Below are 23,467 nucleotides of genomic sequence, written 5' to 3' on the forward strand. Positions count from 1 at the left end.
ACAGGGTGAGGGGCTGCAGTGTTGGTCAGGGTTGTCCAAGGAACCTCACTGTGAAGATGTTGTCTGAGCAGGGATGGCCCTGAACATCCGAGGAAATCCAGGACCTGGTGCCCAGACTGACCATCCCCACCCCCACAGGTGAACTTCAATGAGCCCCTGTCCATGCTCCAGCGGCTGACCGAGGACCTGGAGTACCACCAACTGCTGGATAAGGCGGCGCACTGCACCAGCTCCGTGGAGCAGATGTGCCTGGTGGCCGCCTTCTCCGTGTCCTCCTACTCCACCACCGTGCACCGCATCGCCAAGCCCTTCAACCCCATGCTGGGGGAGACCTTCGAGCTGGACCGCCTTGATGACATGGGCCTGCGTTCCCTCTGTGAGCAGGTGAGTGGCCAGCCTGGTACTTGGCAGTGCCCGCTCACATCTGGCCAAGATGCTCCTGCCAAGCCCAGGGTCAGAGCAAGACAGATGGGAATGTGGCCTCTGACCCCGACCGCCCATGGCCAAGGGGCCATCACGCTGAGTTCCAGCGGGGCCTCTCATGGTAGGGACATGAGAGGAGAGCCTGGTGAGGACAGGCTCAGGTCTGGCGTGTGGGAAAGGGGAGGACACAGCTCCTGGCCAGGGGCCATGGAGCAGAGGTGGAGGGACATTTGCAGGCCCTGCTGGGGAGTTGGGCAGATTGGAGTGTGGGGTCACCACTGAGCTGGAGGGCGGCATGCAGGAGGAGCCGTGCGCGTTGGGATGGACTCTGTCCCTGCCAGTAGCAGCCTCTGTCTCCCCCACCCCTTCGCCATCCCTTCCCCAAGGAGATAGGCCAAGACCCAGGCCGGGCAGGCCAGAAGCCTCAGCCCATTGTTGGAAAAGAGGCGAATCTGTTGGTGCCAGTATGGGTGTGGCTCAGGGGATGAGCACAGGAGGCCAACTGGTCACAGAGCCGTGCCGGCTAAAGGATCTGGCTGCAGTGACCCACGCGGGGGGGTGCAGGGGGGGCAGCCAGACCTGAGGATGGGGGAGGCCAGAGCCCACAGATTTTCTGACACTTCAGGTGGCCAACACGGGGGGCAGCCAGGGTGACCCCCAGAGTCCTTGGCTTGAACCACGAAGGAAATACCTGTCTCCATTCAGCACATGTTAAGTGCCCTCCATGTGACACGTGCTGTTGAGGCACTGAGGGTGCAGCCGGGAAGTGAACAGATGTGGCTCCTGTTTTCATGGGCCTGGGGGGGTGGCACGCACCCTGGATGCTTCTGGCTATTTTAGAAAAGGGGTGGTGAGGGAGCAGTTTTGCTGACGCAGAGAGAGTGGGGAGGAAAGGAGATGCGGGTGGAGCGGAAACAGCAGAGGCTCTGACTTCGCTCTGCGTGGGAGGCCTGGCCCTGACCTGGGTGCGGATCCCTCTGGTGCGGTGTGGGGGTGGGCATGGTGGAAGGGGCGGATGCTGGATGTGCTTTGGAGGGACTGCAGACAGCCTTTGCTCAGGATTAGAAGAAGGGCATGAAAAAGAGCGCCAGGGAAACTCCAGAGCAATCGGAGGAGGTTGGGCCTGAAGAGAAAGCATGGAGGAGGCAGAGCTCCACGGCCAGCCTGTGTGGTCACATCCCTGCATTTGATTGCCCATAGGGGGTGGCCCTAGGGGACTTGTGGAGGCAACAGCTGGGCTCAGGGACAGCTCACCTGTCACCTGGTAGGGTTGGCAGTCTGAGCTTGCACTTCTGAGGCACAAGAATAGAGTGGGGGTGCCTCTTAGACAGGGGACTATATAAGGTGTGATGGGGGCAACAGGAGGCCAGGGCGGGGCTGGTACCCTAGGGGGAGTAAGTAGGCTGGGGAAAGGGGTGCCTGGGGCCCTGCGGCCACAGAGTCCTGAGATGAGGAAGAACAGACAGTGGAGACTGGGTGCTGCCAGGAAGGCAGGAGAGCACTGGAAGGGGGGTGTCCTTTCCATGGCCACAGTGCTGCGTGTACTGGGGATGGGGCAGGCTGCCCCTCCCTGGCTGGGGAAGTGGTGTCTGGGCCTGTGTCCATCAGATGCTCACATCCTGGGTCTGGTCTCAGGTGAGCCACCATCCCCCGTCAGCTGCACACTACGTGTGCTCCAAGCACGGCTGGAGCCTCTGGCAGGAGATCACCATCTCTAGCAAGTTCCGGGGAAAATACATCTCCATCATGCCACTGGGTGAGTGGGGCCCTGTACCTTCCTGGGAAAGACATTCTGCTTAAGAGGGAGGATTGTGCCAGCCTAAAAGCTGGCTTGGGGCTTACAGGGCAAGATCTCCCGGCTGGTCAGGGGGCCTCCCCTGGACAGGCCTCCTGCTGGCTGGTGCCCTGGCCCACCCACCCCAACCCGCAGCCCACTTGAAGACTCCTGGGTCTCAAGATAGTAGCCTAGGGGCAGGCTGGCTGGCCACAGCCCCACATAGGGGTCATGACCTCCGACCTATACCTGCTTCCAGGTGCCATCCACTTAGAATTCCAGGCCAGCGGGAATCACTACGTGTGGAGGAAGAGCACCTCCACTGTGCACAACATCATTGTGGGCAAGCTCTGGATCGACCAGGTCAGGGGTGCCCTTGGGGATGGGGTGTATGGCCTGGGGATTGGCTACTGACCACCACCCTCTCTCGCTAGTCAGGGGACATTGAGATTGTGAACCATAAAACCAATGACCGGTGCCAGCTGAAGTTCCTGCCCTACAGCTACTTCTCCAAAGAGGCAGCCCGGAAGGTAAGCAGGGCACCCCCCTTAAAACCTCAGGGGGCCCAGAGTGGTGCATGTGCCTATACTGGTCCTGCCAATGTCCACAGGTGACAGGAGTGGTGAGTGATAGCCAGGGCAAGGCCCAGTATGTGCTGTCAGGCTCGTGGGATGAACAGATGGAGTGCGCCAAGATCGTGCAAAGCAGCCCCAGTAGCCCCAGCTCTGACGGGAAGCAGAAGACAGTGTACCAGACGCTGCCAGCCAAGATACTGTGGAAGAAGTACCCGCTGCCGTGAGTAGGCCCCTCCTCAGGCTATGGGACAGGGGTCAAAGGAGAGGGAAGGAGGCCAGTGAGCAGTAGACAGGCAGAGGACCCCCACCCTGACAGGAAACAAGTGACAGGCGCAGGAGGTGGAGAGGTCAGGTCCGCAGGTGGACAGAGAACAATATTACACAGCTGACATCCCAGAAGGGAAGTTAGACACCCAACAGCAAATAACTGTGAAACCATCAGGTGGCAGCAAATTCTATACAGAGACTTTAAACAAGGTGATAAGACAGAGTCCTTCCCTGCATGGCTACAAGAAATGAAAACCAAACTTGAAAATACCTGTGGGAAACGGAAAACTATTAAAAAGTGGCAGAGCAGATTCCCAAGAGAATAAAATACAAATTATACAAGGAAAAATAACTGAAACAGAACTCCATGGAACAGTTTAATAAAATCTGTCACCTAAGTACAGATCAGAAGAAATGAATGAATTGGAGCATAAAGGGACAAAGCCTGGAAAAGACAAGTAGAAAGAGAAGGCTACCACTTAGTGATGCAGAGTGAGGTCCCTGGAACAGGTTCACCAGCATCTCCTGGGAGCTTGTTAGTGTGCAAACATATCCCCAGAACACCTGCAGTGGAATCTGCGTTTTCGGTAAGATCCCTGGGCATGCCTGTGCACAGCAAGTTTGAAAGGAGGGTCTGGCATGCTTCCAGTCAGACGCCCAGAAGGAGAGAGAGACCATATCTGAAGAGAAAATAGCAAACAAGTTTGTACACCTAAATCTATACAGTGAAACACTGTTGAAACTGAGAGGAACTATTACGCAGCCAGATTTTTAAAAGACATTATTTTCTACTCCGCTGCCGTGAGTAGGCCCCTCCTCGGGCAATGGGACAGGGGTCAAAGGAGAGGGAAGGAGGCCAGTGAGCAGTAGACAGGCAGAGGACCCCCACCCTGACAGGAAACAAGTGACAGGTGCTATTCTGAAGAACAGCACACAGCTATCTCCTCCTCAACAGTAATGGGAGCTGAAGACAGTCAGATGTTATCTTCCGCGTGCTGAAAGACACATTGCCAGCATAGAATTATACACCTAGGGCGATCGTCTTTAAAGAAGGAAGTTGAAGTAAAGACATTTTTCTGGCAAACAAAAACTCAGTTTGCCACCAGCTGACCTTCCCTAAAGGATGTATCTTAGGCAGAAGGAACCTGATCCCAGATGGAAAATCGAGATGTATGAACGAATGAAGAACAAAAACTATGTGAACCTATGTGTATGTTGAATAAAGTCCTGTGGGGTTAAAATTTTAGAAAGAACTGCACAGCCACATAAGTCAGATGAGGAATAAAGGGAACCTGTTCAAAGGCCTTCAAGCTACCCAGGAGGAGGGTCAAGACACGCATTAACTTTTTTATTTCTTTTTTTTTTTTTTTTTGAGACAGAGTCTCGCTTTGTTGTCCAGGCTAGAGTGAGTGCCGTGGCGTCAGCCTAGCTCACAGCAACCTCAAACTCCTGGGCTCAAGCAATCCTCCTGCCTCAGCCTCCCGAGTAGCTGGGACTACAGGCATGCGCCACCATGCCCGGCTAATTTTTTCTATATATATATCAGTTGGCCAATTAATTTCTTTCTGTTTATAGTAGAGACGGGGTCTCGCTCTTGCTCAGGCTGGTTTTGAACTCCTGACCTTGAGCAATCCGCCCGCCTCGGCCTCCCAAGAGCTAGGATTACAGGCGTGAGCCACAGCGCCCGGCCACGCATTAACTTTTGATTGTATGAAATACCTATATTGTGATTCCTATGGTAACCACTAAAATAATACATTTAACTGGAATTCCAGAAGGAAAAGAAAGAAATTTTTTTAAATGAAGATGAGGGAGAAACAGTTAAAGAAATAGTGAAGATAAATTTTCCAGAATAAAAGTAAAAAGATAAAAAGACCCTTGATTTAACAGGCCTATAAAAGGCCAAAGACAAGAAATTAAGAAAAGCATTCACCTAGACCACAGTACAGTCTAAATTAAGAATACCAAAGAGAAAATTATAAAGATTCCAGAGAGGAGACAAAGGTTTCAGTCAAGGATAAAGAATTAGATTGACATTAGATTTTTCAACCACCAACATTAAAGTAGTATTTTCAATGTTAGGAAAAAAATGAAATTAGAAAGTAGAATTTTCTGTCCAGCCAAGCTCTCATTCAAATACAGGGATAAGACAGAGTCCCTCCCTGCATGGCTACAAGAAATAAAAAATATCCTTAGTCATACAGCCTCAGAAGTTTTTCCACACAAAAACCCACAATGAAAAGAGTATTGAAGGGGGAAGGGGAAAAAATCCAGATGACACTGAAATAAATATATGAGATAAAGTGGTTTTTTTTAAACAATTACTAGGACCAAAGAAAAAAAATATGCCCATAATAATGCAAAATCAGAAGTCTAGCTAATGTAAGCAGGATGGGATTTGGGGAAAAGGGGAAGGACACCAAGGATGTGAAGAAATGCTAAGTGCTTATAGAAAGAAAAGACATACTTATAAGATTCCTAAAATAGTCATATAAGATTAGAAAGAAAAAGGACAAACAAAAACAGTAAATTAACATGGTATAGAAATAAGCCCAAGCATATCAATGATAAATAAAGCTTCCTAGTTACTTATTGGATTTTTAAAAATCCAGATACATGCCCTTTCTAAGAGACACCCACCATATAAAGCTGTGCAAAGGTTGAAAGCACAAAAGACATATCAAGAAGATACTAACCAAAAAAAGCCATATCATCAGGTAAAATAGACTGTAGGACAAAAGCATTAAGGAAGGAAAAGTCGCTATATAATAAAAAATTGAGTTCATCAAGAAAATATAGTTTCAAATATTGTATATACAGTAAAACAGCCTCAAAAATCAAAAATATACACAGCTAACATTGATACTTAAGGGAGCAATTGATAAATCCATCACTACAGGGGGAGAATGAGAGGTTTTAAAACATCCCTCAGTTGATAGGTCAAATGAGAAAAAACAAAAAACAAAACCCAGCAAGGATATGGAGATCAAAACAACACAATATATACAGGTTTATGGGTGTAACAGAGAACATATTTTTTCTCAAGTATACATGGAATGAATGTAACAATAAATCATGTATGAAACCCTAAAGCAAGCCTCAGATTTACAGAGGTAGCATATAGACCACAATCTGTGAAAAGACATCTGAATTAGAAGTTACAAACAAAATGATAAAAAAAAAAATTCTAAATGTGTGGGGATTTTTTTTTTTAAGAGACAGGGTCTTGCTCTGTTGCCGAATCTCTGCAGTGGTATGATCATGGCTCATTGCAACCTGAAGCTCCTGGGCTCAAGTGATCTTCCTGCTTCAGCCTCCTGAGTAGCTGGGACTACAAGTGCATGTCTTGCTATGTTGCCCAGGCTGGTACTGAACTACTGGCCTCAAGTGATCCACCCACCTTAGCCTCCCAGAGTGCTAGGATTATAGGCATGAGCCCTCATGCCCAGCCTAGAAAAAAATTTTAAGTTGTCAAATAACTCAGGGGTAAAATAAATTAGAATGGAAATTTTAAAATACCTAGAACTGAATGATATGAAAGAGATCAAAACTGACTGGATGCAACAAAAGGAAATGCCTCAAAGGAAATGTATTGCCTTACATAGTTTAATGTTGAGGCTTTTCCTTTTCTGAGTTTCCATTCTAAGAAATTAGGGAAAGTTTAACATATAAACCCAAAGAAAGAAGAAAATATACTTGAACAGAAATCAATAAAAAATTAAAAGGTAAAATAAAGAAGTTTGATAAAGCCAATAGTTGATTCTTTGAGGAAGAAAGCAACTGACAAAATACAAAAGTACTGGCAAGATAGAAATAAATATTAATAATGGGCCAGGTGTGGTGGTGGCTCACGCCTATAATCCTAGCATTCTGGGAGGCCAAGGTAGGAGAATGGCTTGAGCTCAGGAGTTCGAGACCAGCCTGAGCAACAGTGAGACCCTGTCTCTACTAAAAATAGAAAAAATTAGCCAGGTGTGGTAGTGCGCACCTGTAGTCCCAGCTACTCAAAAGGCTGAGGCAGGCTGGGTGCAGTGGCTCAGGCCTGTAATCCTAGCACTCTGAGAGGCCAAGGCAGGAAGATCCTTTGAGGTCAGGAGTTCAATACCAGCCTGAGCAAGAGCAAGACCCTGTCTCTACTAAAAATAGAAAGAAATTATCTGGACAACTAAAAATATATAGAGAAAAAAATTAGCCGGCCATGGTGGCACCTCCATGTAGTCTCAGCTACTTGGGAGGCTGAGGCAGAAGGACTGCTTAAGCCCAGGAGTTTGAGGTTTGCTGTGAGCTAGGCTGGCGCCATGGCACTCTAGCCCAGGCAACAGAGTGAGGTTCTATCTCAAAAAAAAAAAAAAAAAAAAAAAAAAAAAGCTGAGCTGAGGCAGGAGGATCCCTTGAGCCAAGGAAAGTGAGGTTGCAGAGTAAGCTATGATCATACCAATGCATTCTAGCCAGGGGCAAAAGAGCTAGACTCTGCATCAAAAATAAATAAATAAATAATGAAAAAGGCTTAATATGATATGTAAAGTATAGAGATAGTTAAAACTCAGATGGGAAAGCCAAATTCTTGGAAAAATATTAATATAACTTTCAAGAACTGACTCTAGAAGAAATTAAAAGCATGAATAATCCTATAATAAATAATTAAGGAACTGAAGCAGTAGTTTGAAACTTAATACAAGGCCCAGATAATTTTAGAGGTGAATTTTACCAATTTTTCAAGAAATGTGCCAATTTTATATAAAGTCTTATAGACCATAAAAAAAGAGGAAATATTCTCTCCTGTACTATGAGGCCAGGATAACCATCATACCAATCCAGCTAAGACAGCAATAGGAAAGTATTAGTTCTACCCTATTGCACTTGTGAATATACAAGTAAATATGCAAAACAGATATCAGAAAATCCAATCCAACAGTGTATGAAGATAACATTCTATAATCACATTGAATTTATTTGGGTACACAAGAATTATTTTATATTAGAAAATCCATAAAGTAATTCACCATAATAACAGATTTCAGTAAAAATGGATTTCTGAAAAATGTCTATGGCCACACCACCCTGAACTGATCTGATCTCAGAAGCTAAGCAGGGTTGGTCTGGTTAGTACTTGGATGGGAGAAAAAGTATTTTAGGTACCTAAGATATAGGGTTAATATACAAATCAGTTGCATTTTTATGTACTAACAGCAAATGACTAGAAAAATGCAATTTAAGAGAAGACGCTGGTTATCATGACAGAACATCAAGAACCTTATAATATTAATAAATCTTATATTCAAGACCTCTATAGAGAAAATAATAAAGCTTTACACTAAGATGTCAAAGAGCTAAATAAGTGGAGAAAGCTGCATTGTTCATGGATAGAAAGATAGTATTGTAAAGATGTCATGATCAAAAAAGTCTAAAAGATGTATGTATCTCTGATATAAAACAAATGTGGCATGTCGGATCATGTGAAAAGATGGAAGTGTTGACTAAATGGGATCTGGGAAAAAATGGAAAAAGATTAACTGAATCATGCCCTTATATTGTAACAAAAACTGACTTCAGATAAAGGTCTTACAGTAAGTATTAAGTCTGACTTATTGTTTAACAAAAAGTTAATAATTCTAAGTAAAACATATAGATGAGTGTCTTTAAGACATTAAGAAAATATATCTTAAGACATAAGAAATCACTGAGGCATTTGACTATATTAAAATACTTTTGTTCATTAAGAGAACTTTTTGGTCATTAAAAAACAATTTAAAGAAAGTAAAAAGACAGTGTATAAACTTGAAGAAGGTAATTATTAAAAATGATGCAAAAAATGATGCAACACCTAAAAAATGATTATTTTATCACAATTAAAAATAATTTAAAAATACATAAAGACCTTCTGAACAACAAATAGAGCAAAAACAATCCAATGGGAAAATGTGCAAGAGTCATGAACAAGAATTTCACAGAAGAAACATATGGCCAGTCATATGAAAACCATAATCAACATTATTGGTAATCAGGGAAATGCAAATCAAAACCACAATGAGATGTCATTTTATATTCATTTCATTAGCAAAAATGAAAAGATCTGATGATATCAAGTGTTGAAGAAGATGTAGATCCATAGTACCTCTTTTACATCACTGATGGGAGTATAAATTGGCAAAAACATTTCGGAAAACAGTTTTGCCTTAATTCCTAAAGGTAAACCATCACATACTCTATAACCCAGTAATTCTACTTCTAGGAAATACTCGAAAAATTCTTGCAAATGTACAATAGGAAACATGCATGAGACTATTCCAATAGTAAAAACTTGGAACAACCCAAACTTATTCAATAACTGTGGTATATTCACATGACAGAATATTGTACAGACTAGTTAAAACAAATGAACCCTCACAACATGAAACGATATAGATAAACCTTAGCGATATAAGTAAAAAATAAAAAGTCCCAGAAAGTTACATATATCATTATATTCTTTTTATACAATTAAAAACATGTACAATATATGTATATGAATATGTACAGAGAGAGAGAAAGAAAGAAACACTGACTTAAGAATACTTAAAGATGCAATAAAATTTTATTAAAAGGAAAGCAAAGGACTGAGAACCCAGGAGTCTTGCTGATGGCTATCTAAGCAGGGGATGGATTGGTGGGTTTTCCATGTAGTTAGATATAAGTTTTTGTCAAGATTCTACCTTTTTGTTTAGGGCAGCAGTACTGCATTAATAAAATCAGGCCATGGGCCGGGCGAGGTGGCTCACGCCTGTAATCCTAGCACTCTGGGAGGCCGAGGCGGGCGGATTGCTCAAGGTCAGGAGTTCGAAACCAGCCTGAGCAAGAGCAAGACCCCATCTCTACTATAAATACAAAGAAATTAATTGGCCAACTAATATATATATAGAAAAAATTAGCCGGGCATGGTGGTGAATGCCTGTAGTCCCAGCTACTTGGGAGGCTGAAGCAGGAGGATTGCTTGAGCCCAGGAGTTTGAGGTTGCTGTGAGCTAGGCTGATGCCACGGCACTCACTCTAGCCTAGGCAACAAAGCGAGACTCTGTCTCAAAAAAAAAAAAAAAAAAAAAAATCAGGCCATGCAATAAAGAGAGGGTGTCATGTAACAAGGATAATTAATCCAAATCTGTGAGGTCCAAAAAGGGCAGAACAAAAAGAAAAAAACAAGACAGTAGACTTAAATTCAACATATCTGTACTGGCACAGTAATTACATTAAGTAATTTCAGACAAGTTTTTAAAAACCTACCTATATGTTGTTTGCAAGAGATATATCTAAATAAGAAAACAAAGACTGGAATAAAAGAAGATATGTCCATGGAAATACCACACAAAAGCTTCTATAGTTATATTTGTATCACAAAAGAGATTTTAAAAAGTAATTAATACTAGAGGTAACAGACAGTTCATAATGATGGTTTAGTTCACCAGGAAGATGAGTTTTAAATTTGAATGTACTTTGTACCTAATAACATAGCTTCAAAATATATACAGCAAAATGTTGATAGAATTATTAGGAGAAAGGGACTAATTTATAACCAAAGTCAGAAAGTTTGAACAACAGAACCAGTTATAGAACACTGCACTCAATAACTGTAGCAAACACATTCTCTTCAATCAATGGAACATGAGCAAAAACTGACCATATACCAATACATAAAATAAATTTGAAAAGACTGAAATTATGCCAAGTATCAATATGTTGTCTGACTCCAAGGCAATTATGCTAGAAAAACAATGAGTAGAAAAATTGCCATATGTTTATAAATTTAAGAAAAATTGTCATATGTTTATTAATTTAAGAAATATGCTCTCAGCTAATCCATAGGTCAAAAAGGATAAAATGAAAATAAAAATGTTTATGACTAAGCAGTGGGATTCAGCTAAAGCAGTACCTGGAGTGAAATGTGTGGCCTCAAAATGCACATAATAGAAAAGCTGAAAGATAATAAGCTATGCAATTCCCAGAGAAGTCTTATGTGGCCACAACAGCTGCAGGTTGGTGGAGTGAGGTGCAGGAGATAAAAAGCGAGTTGCCCACAGCGGCTGGGTTTGGCTGGGTCAGTTAATCAGGGGCAGACCCAGGGTGCTGGGGAAGGTCCACCCGGGCCAGAGGGAGCCCTGGGCAGGGAGAGCTGGAGGGCAAGAACATGCAGGGCCAGGCAGGAGAGAGGTGCCCCAGGGATAGGGATCAGGTCCCACTCACCCCGCTGCCCCCGCTGCCCCAGGGAGAATGCGGAGAATATGTACTACTTCTCTGAGCTGGCCCTGACCCTCAACGAGCTCGAGGACGGTGTGGCGCCCACCGACAGCCGCCTACGGCCGGACCAGCGGTTGATGGAGAAAGGCCGCTGGGACGAGGCCAATGCGGAGAAGCAGCGGCTGGAGGAGAAGCAGCGCTCATCACGGCGCCGGCGGCTGGATGGCTGCACGCCCAGCAGCGGCTGTGGCACAGAAGAAGGTGAGGTTGGGCGGGGAGGGTGCCCAGGACTCAGAGGGGTGTTTCCGCAGGGACAGGAGCAGGGTCCCAGGGAGCAGGGCCCCCACCCACCTGCTGCCCACTGTGCCCGCCCAGCAGAGAAGGAAGCGGACGTATACTTGCCACTGTGGTTCGAGAAGAAGCGGGACCCGCTGACGGGGGAGATGGCCTGCATATACAAGGGCGGCTACTGGGAGGCCAAGGAGAGGCAAGACTGGCACATGTGCCCCAACATCTTCTGAGCGCCATCCCTGCAGCCAATACAGGCGCCTGCACAGCCGGGTCCACCTTTTCTTTAATGCACTCAACTTAGTACTGAATGGCCCTTCTCCCACCAACCCCCTATTTCAGTTCCTTTTTTTTTTTTAACACATTTTTTGGGCTCCCACCTTGGAAGGAGGAAGGGCTGACCCGGGTTCTCTCTAGCCCCCAGGTGCACCAGGTCACCCATGCCCCTTCATTACGCATTTGGGCCCCATCAGAACCCCAGCTCTCAGTCACCAAAACTCAGGCCGGCTGGCCCGGGCCATGGGCTGCCCAAGTCACCAGCCCCTAACCCAGGGAGGAACTGGCCCCTCCTAGGGAGCCTCTTTTGACTTTTTTAGAAAAATTATCTCCATTTCTTTCCAGCCTTGATGTTTAGTAAATATTTTTAGAACAGAACTTAGCAGAGAGCTTTCCAAGTGTGCTTTCTTGCCACAAAAGTGTCCTGGCAAGAACCCCTTCTTTTTAAGACATCAGGAAGCCAGACCCATTTGAGTTGGGAGCATTTTGTAGCTCAACATAGCCAGGCCCTGATTGTATCTGAGCTGCCCACCCCCAGGAGCCCAGGACCCCACAGAGACCAGAACAGAAGGTGGGCTGCCCTGGCCCAGCAGAGCACAAGGAGTTTCTGGATCTACAGCCCACTGACGGGGAGGGGGCACTGAGGGCAGCAGCCCCAGCCTAGCCATGCTTGGGCCAGGAAGGGCTGGAAGGCAGGGCCTGCGGGTGCTCCCCGCCCCAAGACCCAGGCCCCAAATCAGCAATAATGAACAATCCCTCAGCTCAGCCTGGGCTGGAGACCCGGGCACCAGCAACCCAGCATCCTGCCTCGTCCTCAGGCAGCTCCTGGGCTGCCCCATCTCAGTGCCCCCTGAATTCTTTATTTGCCTAATTTATATATGATATATAAATATATATATATATATTTTGCTTAAATTTCTATGGTATGTGAAAATGAAAAAAATGATGAAGACAGGGTATGCCTGTCTGAGTTTGGCCCTCCTGGTCAGCTGTGCCCTGTCCTCTCCTCAAAACCACTTCCAGCGGCTTCTGCCAACCCAGGGGGACTGGACCACCATGGCCACTGTCACAGCCCCTCCGAACCTCCCACTCCAATCTTTCCCACTTTAGTTAAGTCCTGAAAGTTCATTGCAGGGTTTTTCTTTCTACTCCACGACTGGTTTTGTTTTTATAAAAAACACAAAAGTGAAAACACCGTGTGAAATGCCTTACGATGCCCACTCCAGGGGTGGGGTGCGGCGGGGTGGGGCGGGGCAGGATGGCCCTACCTGGCCTCCCTGCAGAGCTTTGGGATGTACCTCCCCCAATACTGTTTGTGAGCGAGCACCTTTTGACTGGTAATAAAAAACCTTGGCTTTGGAGTTTTCCACTGCTCTGTCCCTGAATCTGTCTGTGGCTGGGTGGAGGAAGCTGACACCACAAGTGACAGCCCAAGGTGGCATGGGAAGAGGAACATGCAAAGGTAGGTCTGTCCGGGGGTCTGGGCCAGGAAGGCTGCCCATAGGGCTGAGTCAGCACCACTGGCACAAACTCAGGGGAGGGGCAGCACCCCTGCCAGGGGCTATCTTGATGCCACCGCCACAGGGCTGGTCTCGACCCAGATCCATGCCTCCCCTAGAAGGGCAGTGTGTTAGCCATGTGCAAGCCACCAGCAGCCCCTCCTATCTTTGAGATCCTGGAGCCACCTAGGGTGAGACCTCCGAGGGAAGGCCCACCCTGTGAGTTCTGTTGTTGCTTGACAACCGTGGCCTGGGCTGCTTCTGTTGCCCCAGTTGCCAGGCAGCTTGGATCACTAGCTCCTCACACCCAGCCACAGTGGCTTGTGGTCCGGCCTGTGCTCTTCCCGCTGCCAGTGCTTCCAGGTGAGGGGTTGGGGTAGGTCAGGGTACCACAAGGGCCTCAAGGCCAGGGCTCTGACCATCTGTCTCGATGCCCCAGCACTGGGATCCAGAGCTGGCCCTGCAGAGCTCTGTCCTCGCCCCCCCATCTGTGGGGAGGTGGCCACTGGGGAGTCTGGCAGAGGATCTGGAGGGGCAGGTCTCACTGGAATATAAGGGGGAGGGTGGAGGCAACCCAGGATGGACTCGCCTCAGAAGGTATTGGAGGGGGCCCGCCAGGTGAGGGGACAAAGGCCAGTCTATTGAGGCAAAGCAAGGGACCCAAAGAGCCTGGAGTATACCAGGCAGAGCTCTCAATGGAGTGACATCAGGACAAGGTTCTAGAAAGACCACTCTGACCAGCAGGACACAAAATGGACCTACATTCATGGTCTCCTATATACCAGGCATTGCTGAGTAGAAAGCATAATAGAAAAAAAAAAATTCTGCAACATAGGCCATAAGAGATCAAGCATACATCTGATTTAAAAAAAGAAAAACATGTAAAAGACCTTTCTGGATGTGACAGAGGAGACATGAATGAAGAGGGAAAATACCATCTTCACAGATGGGCAAATGTTGGTTATGTCAGTCCCAAATCTATATAAATTCAACATGACCCCTATCAAAATCCCATGATATAGTTTTTAAAAACTTGACAAGTTGATTGTGAAATTTATATGGGCAAGTTAACTGTACAAAAACAATGGCTTTAAGAATTATACAAAGGAAGAACTTGGCAGGGGGTGGGAGGGGCATTGGCGGCTTGACCTGTGGATGCCCAAACAAGCTAGAAAGAGACTGACAAACAGCTTCCTTTGTCTCCGCGGCATTAATATTACCATGTGGTGTGCCATGTATTGTACTTATTTGTTTAATGTCTGTCTTCCCTACCCCCAATGGACTGTGAGCTTCAAGAGAGTAGGAATCTTGTATGTCACACATTATAGCATCCCCAGTGCCTAGCACATAGTAGGGGCTCAATAAATAATTGCTAAATGAATTCCAGGCCAGGAAGACCAGCTAAAGCACAGGCTCGGGTCAATACTTGGGCAGCTAGGGAGCATGGCTGCAGTACGAAGTTGTGAAGGAAGCCTCAGAGACAGGACTAAGAGCTGAACCCAGGGACCCAGGATGATCCTGCTTCCCCCAAACTATAGAGCCCAAAGGCTGTGCCTGACAGACTATGGGGTAGAAGTCTGAAAGAATCTGGAAGGAGAAAGAGGAGGCCTGAGGTTCCCTCGTCTCCAGGGCTGAGGCTCAATGTGAGGGGAGCAGGGAGGAGAAAACACCAGAGAGACAGATTTCGAAGTGTAACACAGAGAACAACAGAGCCAGAGATGACCTCAATGCTATTTAACTTACTCTTTTTATGAAGCTAACCAACATGCATAACTTCAACAACAAGACCTGATAAAGACAGTGCTAAAATATAAGAAACATATAGTCTGATCTCACGTAAGAAAAGAATTTTCATAAATCCAAACAAGACAATAACAAGTAGAATCCAACCACATACAAAAGACTGATATCCCAAGTTGGTGAACCCAAGCCCAAATTAGGTTTACTGTGGCAATATGAGAATGGCTCAATGTTGGGAAGCTTTATATTGTAAGTCATACATTATATTAGCTGGTTCAAGAAGTTCTCTTCCTGGCAATATGGTGGACTAAGTTCCTGGGAAATATTACTTTGTGGGAAACTAGACATGCTGGATAAAAAAAAAAAATTTAAATTTTAAATGCACCCAATTAGCTGGAAAGAATGTAAGGAGTACTCAAGCCAAATATTAAGTGGGTATGGAAACCTAAAGAGAGAAGAGCTCTGAAGTCTTTAACCTTACTAAGCCCAGTGATCCTAACTATAAGTTTTCATTGCTTCAAAAGACCCTCCCAAGCAGGGCATCTAATAGATATCCCTCAGAAAGCTGGGCCCCGCCCCTCAGCACGCTATAACCTTCAATGTAATGGTGAATCCGAAGTAAAACACAAGGAAAACTGTGTTAAAGGTTGGTCCTGAGAAGAGCAGAAAAATCAGCTAAGAATTTGTAATTAGTAGTGGACCCTCAGTTAGTTTTGCACACCAAATACACATTTTCTGAATGGTCCAATAAACCCTTAACAGAACATAACATGGTCCCAAATTGGTGAACTGCCTAGTCACCTGAGAGAAGCAAACAAGTCCTCTCTAAAGGATCTCCCCTTTATTCTAGGCTTTATGGAACCCCAGATATGAAGTTGCAAGAAAAATGAGCAGCTCACAGTACAAAATATTTAAACACATGAGGAAACAAGCAAGCCCCCAATGAGTAAAGGCAACTGGAAATAACAGATAGCATTATCAAACACAAAACTCCATATAGTGAAATTAACAGATACAGAATAGAAAATAAGCATGTTTAATATATTTCTAGAGGCCAGGCATGGTGGCTCACGCCTGTAATCCTAGTCCTCTGGGAGGCTGAGGCAGGATGATCGCTCAAGGTCAGGAGTTCAAAACCAGCCTGAGCAAGAGCGAGACCCCGTCTCTACTAAAAATAGAAAGAAATTAATTGGCCAACTAAAAATATACATAGAAAGAATTAGTCAGGCATGGTGGCGCATGCCTGTAGTCCCAACTACTCGAGAGGCAGAAGGATTGCTTGAGCCCAGGAGTTCAAGGTGGCTGTGAGCTAGGCTGACGCCAGGGGCAACAGAGTGAGACTGTTTCAGAAAAAAAAAAAAAAAAGCTCATATTATAATATGCAAATTTAATATCCAATTTGAGTAAGAAAATGAACATTAGGATGAACTCAAAGAAAGGAAATAAAGATAAGAAATTAAGTAGAAAACAAACATGATAAAAAGGACCAAAAAACCTATGGTTGATTCTTTGAAAAACTAAAATTGACAAACTTTTGGAATTACAGATCAGGAAGAGAGACAAAGGGAGGAAGGTAAGAGAGAGGGAAGGAAACAAATGAACTAAAAAAACAATATTTGGAATAAAAATGGGACATAAATACAGACACTAGAAACATCTAAAAATAAGGATATTATGAACACCTTTGACAACATTTTAAAACTAAGATGAAATGGATAATTCCTAGGAAAATATAACAAAACTGACTCAAAATCACAGAAAAATCTAAATAGTATTATATCCATTTTTTAAAAACTTAGATCAGTTAAAAATAACCCCTCAACATATACACACAAAAACCCTAGACACAAACCACCAAGAAATAACTCCAGTCCTACAGAGATTAATCCAAGAGTATAGGGAAAGAGGAATACTCCCAAACTTTTTTCTTAAAGCTAACATAACCCGGTCACCAAAACCAGAAGAGACAATTACAAGCTAGTGTAACTTATAATGGTAAAATTCAAAACAAAATATTAACAAATCTAGCAACATAGAAAATAATAACCATCATTACTCCAAAAGTGCAAGATTAGTTTACTCTGATAAAAACTAAACAATGTCATTTTTATAAATTAAAGGAGAATGCTATATGGTCATCTCAATGGATACAGAAAACACTTTAGATTATATTCAACATCCATCCATGATAATTAAAAGGAAAAAAATGCTTACCAATAGGAATGGAAGGAAACTTCCATAATCTGATTAATTATAGCTACACACACACAGATTTTCCTGTGAGACAGGAAACAAAGTACTCACGTTTCCCCTTTATATTCAACATAGTAGTCACAGCCAATGTAATAAGGCAAGAAAAATATATAAAGAATGAAAACTGTCAAAATTATCATTATTCACAGTTGATATGACAAAGTCCAAAGAATCTATAGCTAAAATAATCAATATAAAAATTAATTTCATTTTTATATACTAGCAATAAACTGTCAGAAAATGTAATTTAAAAATAACATCTACAGGCCGGGCACAGTGTCTCATGCCTGTTGTAATCCTAGCACTCTGGGAGGCTGAGGCCGGAGGATTGCTTGAACTCAGGAGTTCGAGACCAGCCTGAGCAAGAGTGAGACCTCGTCTCTGCTATAAATAGAAAATTAGCCAAACAACTAAAAAAATAGAAAAAAATTAGCCAGGCACAGTAGTGCCTGTAGTCCCACCTACCTGGGAGGCTGAGGCAGGAGGATCGCTTAAGCCCAGGAGTTTGAGGTTGCTGTGAGCTAGGCTGATACCACAGCACTCTAGCCCAGGCAAGAGAGTGAGACTCTGTCTCAAAATAAATAAATAACCTTTACAATAGCATTACAGCTCATCAGGTACCTAGGATATATCTAATAAAAGACAATTTCTCTAAAGAGAAAATTATAATACTTTTTTGAGAGACACTAAAGAAGATCTAAATTAATGGAGAATTATACCATCTTCATGGTTTGGAAGACTTATAAAGATATCAATTCTTCTCAAATTGATGACAGATACATTAAATTCCAATAAAATTCCTACAGGCTTTCTCATGAAGCTTGATGATTCTAAAATTTATATGGAAATACAGAAGACTAAGATTAGTCAAGACACTCTTCAGATAGAAAAATTAGGAGGACTGGCTCTATTAGATATCAAAACTTACTGTAAAACTATAAATAATTAAAGCAGTATTGGCATAAAGAAACAACAGACAAATATAAAAGTCCAGAAACAGATTCCTACATAAATGAACATTTGATATATAAGAGAACAATAGAGAAAGAAAAGACTTGTCAATAAGGTGTGTTGGGGCAACCAGATATACATATGAAAAAGCAGAGGAGAAGGGAGGAGGGGGAAAGGAGAGAGGACAGAAAATTGGAGCTCTACCTCACACCACTGCCATGAAAGTCAATTCCAGGTAGATTAAAGATCTATACAGATGCTCCTCAACTTATAGCTGGGTTATGTCCCAATAAACCCACCTTAAGTCTAAAATAACTAACCTACTAAACATCATAGCTTAGCCTAGCCTACCTTAAACATGCACAGAACACTTCCATTATCTTACAGTTGGGCAAAATCATCTAACACAAAACCTATTTTATAATAAAGCATTGAATGTCTCATGTAATTTATTGAATACAGTATACTGTAGAGTATTGGTTGTTTACTCTTGTGATCACATGGCTGGCTGGGAGCTGTGGCTCACTACCACTGCCTAGCATCACAAGAGCATCATACCAAATATCACTAGCCCAGGGAAAGATCACAACTCAAAACTCAAAGGTTTCTACTGAATGTGTCTCGCTTTCACATCATCATAAAGTTGAAAAATCATACTCCAAATCCATCATAAGTCAGAGACCATCTGTATATGAAAGAACTACAAAGGCTTCAGAAGATAATATAAAATAATATCTTCATGACCTCAGATTAGAGAGAGATTTCTTAAACAAGTTATAAGAATTGAAAACTATCAAGAAAAGACTGATAAATTATTTTAAATTTTTTTTTTTTTGTATTCCTGTTTGTGTATTTCTCAGAGGAGCCTCAAGTAGCTGTGGGGTTAGGAACAGGAGGGGCACAGCCATCCCCAGGTTGTCTGAGCACTGAGCATCTGAGTGCTCAACCTCTCTGTACTAGCCACAGGGAGGCATGAACACATTTTGGGGAGAAGAGGGACTACTCTGTTGGTGTCCCTGCTTCAAGTGCCCATATCCCCTCCACAGAGTAGCTACAGAGGCGCTGCCTTGCCCCAAGGCAGCCAGTAGGGAACCGAAAGTGGAGGACTAGGGCAGCGTCCCAGGGCTGAGTGGGCTGTGGCCCTGTGGTGGGAAAGTGTGGGGGTCAGAGAGCCTCCTGGCTGGCAGTTAGGAACTCTTCCGCCCGCTTGTGTGCCTCCAGTGCCTTGATGGTGTACACATCCTGGGGCAGCTCTGACTTCCTCCGCAGTAGCACTTTCTCCTTCTTGATGTCCTTTAGCATCTGCACAGCCTCAGTCTCCACCGTCCTCTTCAGAAGCTGGATGTCCTCTGCTGTGGGGGTTTCTGTCTCCATCGAGTACACAGGGGGCAGCGGAACTCGGAACATGGGATACTGGGGATTAAGCCGGGCAAGCTCCTCGATTTTTTGCCACATCTCTTCCCTTTCCTTCATTCGGAACCGGCCTTTCTGCTTCTCTGCCTTATATTGTTGTGTGCAGTCACCAAACAGCTTCTGATTCATTTCCATAAACAGCTTCAGGGCATTATAGATCAATCCATGGATTGTCTTGTTCCAGTGACTCTTGGAGTTCCTGTAGAGTGCAGGGAACATGATGGGGAGGACTCGGGCAGCATTGTCACTTATCAGGCTCATGATATACTCATTGTTCCAGTAATAGCACGCTCTGCCACCTGGAAATGGGGGCTGGAGACACATTTGGCAAGCTGGCGGAAGAGTGGTTCCATCACTTTGCTGAACTCTGAAGGTTCAATGACGTCCAGAATCTCCTCTAGTTCATTCAAGAACATCACCTCCTTAGGGCTGTGGGTCTTGGGCCAAAACTTGAGAAGTCCCACAATCACCGGCTCAGTCAGACTGCTCTCCTTCTCCAGGAACTGAACCACACAGTATGCCAACTGAGGGTGGTAGACACTAAGGGACTTGACCTTGTGAAGGGGAAGCAGGACACGAATAAGGAACATCTTGTGCTCTTCCTTAAGGGGCAGGGCAAAGCCATTGATGATGCTGCCAAGGATCTCCAGGAGCTCAGCAATTCCATTGTGATGCTCGGTCTCGTAGATAAACCTGTAGAAGATGTGGTTGATCTGCCTACGAATATAAGCCCGGAGCCCCAAAAACTTGCCATAGATGCGATGTAAAATGGTCTTGAGGAAGTCCCGCTCTCTAGGATCCTCACTGTCAAATAAGTCTAGGAGAGCAAGGACAAACTTCTGGTCAATGTACTTCTTCGCTATGTTTGGCTGGAAATCAGGAGACTCAAGGAAACGTAAGAAAAACTCATACACGAGCTGGAGGTGTGGCCAGGCAGCTTCGAGGGTGGGCTCATCTTCCTCTGGGTCAAATTCGGCCCCTGTGGGATTTGATGAAGGTGGCAGCGTCCGGAAAAGGTTCACTGAAAACATGGTGACAGCCTCAGGGTAAATGGCCTCGGTGACGACATCACGGCTATGGGTGATGTACTCCACCATCTCGTTGAGTCCTGCCCGTTTCACCTCCTTAAATTTGAGGTCACTGAGTGGGTCTGACACGAAGTCAAAGAGGACACAGCACTGGCGTAGCTTCTGGATAAACAGCTCCTCCCGCTCCTGAGTTGGCGAATCTTTCAGGGCAGGAAGCTTCTGCAGCTCCCGGTTCTTGCTGAGGTTGAAGCGGGAGGAGCTTTGCCGTCGCTCCTTCTTGACAATCTGAGGCCCCCCTGAGTACTTGATTTTGCTGAGCTGTGTAGGGGGTGGCGTGCTATTGCTGGAACGCTTGTTGGATGATGGTGGCTGCAGCTGAGCCTGGGGTTGGGCTTGTGGCTGAGCCTCCTCGGTGTTCTCGCCTCCACCATCCTTGCCTGAGCTGCTGGGCTTGGCCGTGCCTTTGGCAAGCTTGGGGGGCTCCTTCTCCTTCTTCAGTTTATAGGGCATCTCGGCCCGTCCGGACCCGGCCCAGCTCCTGCGGCCCCGCTCCTGCGGCCCCGCTCCGGCTCCGGCTTTGCTCGGCCGCACTCGGCCCGCTCCACGTCTCTTCCTATTTTAAATTTTTAATTAAGGATTTCTATTCACCAAAAGACTCAGGCATGCCAAAGAGTTGAAGAAGAAATTTGCAACTCAGATAACTTACAAAGAATTTGTCTCCAGAATATACAAAAAAATAAGAAAAAGACAAAAGAATAGAAAAATGGGCCAAAATCTTAAGCAAACACTTCATTAAGGAACTCTAAATGGTCAATAAACATAGTAAGAGTCAGGATCAAGATGGCGGACTAGAAATACCGCCAGAAAGAGTGTCTCTGCAGAAAAGACAGATTCTAGCAGAAATTAGAAAATAGAAGCAAGAAGGCGAGCATACAGCAGACGAGGGCCAGAAGGAGGGGTACCTGAGACCCTGGGAGACTCCACAGGAGGAGGCTGCAGAGGAGAACTGGAAGCTGAGACCGCCGGAGAAGCCCGGAGACCAGTGGGAAGGGTAGGTGGATAAATCACCTTTCCCCTCCCCTGCATTTGGGACTGCTGGTGGGCTTCCCAGCGGGTGGAGAGACCTGCGGACACCAGCCCAGAGACGGCCGCCGCCTGCCAGCGGTGAGCCTGTAGCAGACGTGGCACCAGGTTCCAAACTTCCTCCAGGCACCTCCGTGTGCACAGACCCAAGCTGCACGGCAGGCGCCATATTGCCTCCTCCTCCCCTCCGCCGACCCTACCCGCGGCTGCCAAGAGAGACAATACTGCCACCAGCCAGAGGCACCTCCAGGGAACGGGACCCTCCCTTTTGGGACCCTACAGCTGACTCAGGAGAACTCAGACTGTGAGCTCCCTACCCGCCAGCCCTCCCAGGTGCTGCTGGCACGGTGTTCCCAGGAGAACTGTGCCGACTCAGAGGCTGAGAGACACAGACACAGCTTGGGCTCCCTGTGGGTGAATTGGGACCGGAACTCCTCTCCCTGGTGGGGATACAGTTTGAACTCTGGGACCCAGAGGTCGGACCTGCAGACCAGATCCCGTGCACCGAGGTCTAGCATTCCCCCGGGCACAGAAGGGATATTTGTGAACAGCCCGCTGAGGTGTGTGTGCCTCCAGGGGCAGATCAGCGTCCTAGAGGGCAACCCTCCCACCAAAGGGAGGCTGTCCGCCCAGCCCATGCAGCGTTTCTGCGCAGGGAACCTCCCCGCCGGCATCACAATCCGGGGAGGACTGGTGGCATGTGGTCTGGCCTGCTGGCAGAGACCCAGGAGTAGCTGTGGAGTCGGGGAGGGTGGAAAGAAGCGAGGCCTGCTCCAGACTGCGGGTCTCAGACAGCCCCACCCCCACAAGCAGACTTTCTGGCTGAGCGGGACCATTCCAGCCCCGCCCTGACAGCTTTTCCTGGAAGCAGAGAACAGAACTTTGACCCCTGCTAACTGCCTGAGGGCAGGCTTACCCAACTCAGCTCCATCCAGAACAAGAGCTGATAACAGGACACAAAATCAACAGCATAGCCTGTTCCTCCAAGCAAACGCCACCTACTGACAGGGACGGCATCTTGCACAGCCTTTTCACGGCACCCACTGACTCAATATACAGGGAGTGGTCCAATCTCACCCACAGACACCACCTAACGCCTCAGAAACTAAACAAGGTGTGTGACTACCCAAACAATAACCTAAAGGAAAGAAACAACAACTGATCGACATGGGAAGAAATCAGCGAAAGAACTCAGGAAATATGAAGAACCAAACGGAAAACACACCCCCAAAGAGGAGCACCAGCCCCCTAGAAACGGACACCAACCCAAATCAGGCAACCAAAATGACAGAAGAGGAATTTCGTATGTGGATCATAAGAACACTCACCAAGCTGCAACAACAACTCAATAACCAACACAAAGAAACCACAAAAAGCCTCTAGGATCTGGAAAAAGAAATGGACACAATGAAGAAAAGTTTAACCGAACTCCTGGAAATGAAGAATCAATTCAGGGAACTACAAAATACAGTGGAAAGTCTCAAGAACAGGGTAGATCAAACAGAAGAAAGAATCTCAGAGATTGAAGATAACACCTTCCAACTAAATAAAACCATCACAGAGATAGAGCAGAGAAACAAGAGAAAAGAGCAAAGCCTACAAGAGATGTGGGATTATGTGAAGAAACCTAATGTGAGGGTCATAGGGTTACCAGAAGGGGAAGAGGACAACACCCAAGGGTTGGACAAGC

The 23,467-nt window shown here is 45.6% G+C and overlaps 1 protein-coding gene and 1 pseudogene across 6 annotated transcripts in view; one reads left to right on the top strand and one right to left on the bottom strand.

Moving 5' to 3' along the window:
- Positions 1–13,179, top strand: part of OSBP2 (oxysterol binding protein 2) — a 181,653-nt gene extending 168,474 nt beyond the window's left edge. For all 6 annotated transcript variants that reach the window (XM_012763940.3, XM_075996700.1, XM_012763938.3 and 3 more), the window contains 7 exons: positions 139–384; positions 2,059–2,179; positions 2,457–2,560; positions 2,632–2,727; positions 2,808–2,992; positions 11,275–11,507; positions 11,625–13,179. In XM_012763940.3, coding sequence (XP_012619394.1) covers positions 139–384; positions 2,059–2,179; positions 2,457–2,560; positions 2,632–2,727; positions 2,808–2,992; positions 11,275–11,507; positions 11,625–11,767 — 1,128 coding nt within the window. In that variant the 3' untranslated portion in view covers positions 11,768–13,179. The remainder of the gene's footprint in view (positions 1–138; positions 385–2,058; positions 2,180–2,456; positions 2,561–2,631; positions 2,728–2,807; positions 2,993–11,274; positions 11,508–11,624) is intronic.
- A 5,888-nt stretch (positions 13,180–19,067) lies between these two features.
- Positions 19,068–21,228, bottom strand: LOC105870939 (serine/threonine-protein phosphatase 2A 56 kDa regulatory subunit delta isoform pseudogene; annotated as a pseudogene).
- Positions 21,229–23,467: the final 2,239 nt, after the last annotated feature.

This window comes from Microcebus murinus, chromosome 22, assembly GCF_040939455.1.
Source record: "Microcebus murinus isolate Inina chromosome 22, M.murinus_Inina_mat1.0, whole genome shotgun sequence".
Classification (NCBI taxonomy): Eukaryota; Metazoa; Chordata; class Mammalia; order Primates; family Cheirogaleidae; genus Microcebus; species Microcebus murinus.